General features: G+C 32.0%; 1 protein-coding gene across 3 annotated transcripts in view; it reads left to right on the top strand.

The window, feature by feature from the left end:
* The window catches only part of LOC106469025 (lys-63-specific deubiquitinase BRCC36-like), a 104,855-nt gene extending 104,167 nt beyond the window's left edge, over positions 1-688 (top strand). For 2 of the 3 annotated variants that reach the window (XM_013929478.2, XM_022397424.1), the window contains one exon: positions 507-688. In XM_013929478.2, the coding sequence (XP_013784932.1) occupies positions 507-670 (164 nt within the window). In that variant the 3' untranslated portion in view covers positions 671-688. The remainder of the gene's footprint in view (positions 1-506) is intronic. The other variant, XR_002612781.1, reaches the window with a different exon arrangement.
* Positions 689-2,372: the final 1,684 nt, after the last annotated feature.

The following is a 2,372-nucleotide window of genomic DNA, read 5'->3' as shown; positions in this document are numbered from 1 at the left end:
TTCGCCAATGTACAGGATAGTTCTAGAAAGCAAAGGGCGTGAGAATAGTCACATGATCTCGCTGACGCAACAAACTGCTCACAGATGACACTGGCAGCCAGTGGGAGTGATCATTCTTGATGGTCTACTTCATTGTTAAGAGCCAGTCTTTTGGTATGTAAAATGCAGAATAGAAATTGGTAGGATGTGATGCATTGCTTTTAAAGAGTAATAGATCTTATATTTACTTAGTTTGTATAAGGCATAGACTTATTTTAGACTACATCAGAACTATTGACAAAAAACAGGTTTTATCTTACTCCACACAACTTACAACCATTAACTAAATTATAACCAAAATCGTGATTTGAAATTAGAAATATTTTAGACTAGAATTAGTTGACATTATTTTTTCAAGCACATATGGGGAGAGATTTATGGAAGCATCATCAGTAAATATATTTTTATATTTCAGTAACCTTAAAAAAAGGTTTATACATTCATTTAATAGCTTCTTATTTCTTCAGTTTACACAAAGTCTTTGTGCCACATTGCTGAAGTAGTTGGTGGACCTTTGCTTCAAGTTCTGGAGAGTCGTCTTTCTGAGAATAAACGGAAAATGATGCTTCTTCAGAAAGAACGTGAACAACTTGAACAAGAATTGAAACAGCTTTCAACTGAATCTTCTTAAATCTGCCTAATATGTTTTAAAATATAATAAGATAAACTAAAACAAACGAAGTGTGATATTTGCTATTTACTGTATTTGGAAAAATTATTAATATGCTGTACTTTTAATAGAAAACTAAAATGTATTAATAAACAGATACTGTAATTTTAATAAAATCTCTGCTATCTTGATGTCAGATTTTTTTATTTGCATTATAGAAATTTACTTGGAACAAGTAAACAGATGTACACTTTGTAACTGACAACTGTTCAAAAACAAGAACTTCATTATGGTTCTATTGTTGAAAGTACATTTTAAGGAAGATAGCATGTATTGTTAAAATTAACTTCCTTAGCATCCAAGTTTACCTATGCTGTGTATATGCTGAATTGCAATTGTAGTTTCACTATGCTTAGAAAATTAAATAATTCATCAAATTAACTTGACTTTATGTTCAATTTCTAAACAACAACTACTGAAAATTAAGAAATACCACCTCTCCATGTGTCAATCAGTAGTGAATTAGTAATTGGTCACAGTGACAATGATTAATCAATGATAATTGGTACCATTACTGTCGGCCCGGCATGGCCAGGTGGTTACGGCACTCGACTCGCAATCTGAGGGTCGTGGGTTCGAATCCCCGTCCCACCAAACATGCTCGCCCTTTCAGCTGTGGGGGCGTTATAATGTGACGGTCAATCCCACTATTCGTTGGTAAAAGAGTTGGCGGTGGGTGGTGATGACTAGCTGCCTTCCCTCTAGTCTTACACTGCTAAATTAGGGACAGATAGCCCTCGTGTAGCTTTGCGCGAAATTCAAAAACAAACAAACCATTACTGTCCAACTAAAAATTAAACAATAAAGTTCAATTTAAACAACAGTAGTGAGTTTACATTTATACTATATGCATACTAATTATTAACTATGTAAATAAAAGTAAATATTTTTCTTTTAAATTATTTATTTGCCAAATGATAATATATTGTTTAGAAAACTTCATTGTCATAATTTTCCAACAGATGGATTGGTCAAAGGGCATTAACTTGGCTATTATAACATTTCACATAAACCATGCTGCATTATATTTGTTTGAAGTATTTAAAACATAAAAGATACGTAAGTAATAAAAATTGTACCTTCTGCAATCGTTATTTCTTAACCAGCTTATCACATAAATCTATTCCATACTACAGTGTAACAACTCTCACAAAATGGGTAGATAATTGTCAAATTTTCTTTGAGGATTATTCCAGTTGCAAAGAGTACCATGTTACCCAAGATTGACACTATTATAGTAATTATTAATTGGTGCCAAATAATTTTTAATTGGCCATGATGGTCTGGTGAATGAATTGATAATCAGTCAAAATGCTACTGAATACACGTTATTTTATTTGCACCTTTTCTTGGCCTCAAAATTCATATAGATGGTTTACAATGGTATAGGATTTTGAACCATAAATAGAAGTTTTGCTGTTTGTTTATAAGTACTTTGAAAGTATGTGCCCTTCAATAGGTTCAGTCACTATGGATTATATACACCTGGAAAAAAGTTAAGCACCCCCGTGTTTTTTTTCAAGTGATTCAGATTCGACGTTCTTGTGACTGATTATAAATTACCATTCAATCTAAATGTGTTTATCAAATGAAATTATGCATTATTGGGCACAAGAAAACAAGATTATCACCGTAAAATAACAATTTTTAATTTACATATTAT

The sequence above is a fragment of the Limulus polyphemus genome, unplaced genomic scaffold, assembly GCF_000517525.1.
Source record: "Limulus polyphemus unplaced genomic scaffold, Limulus_polyphemus-2.1.2 Scaffold3267, whole genome shotgun sequence".
NCBI lineage: Eukaryota > Metazoa > Arthropoda > Merostomata > Xiphosura > Limulidae > Limulus > Limulus polyphemus.
Note: the sequence above shows the minus strand (reverse complement) of the source record. Positions and strands in the feature narration are given on the sequence as shown.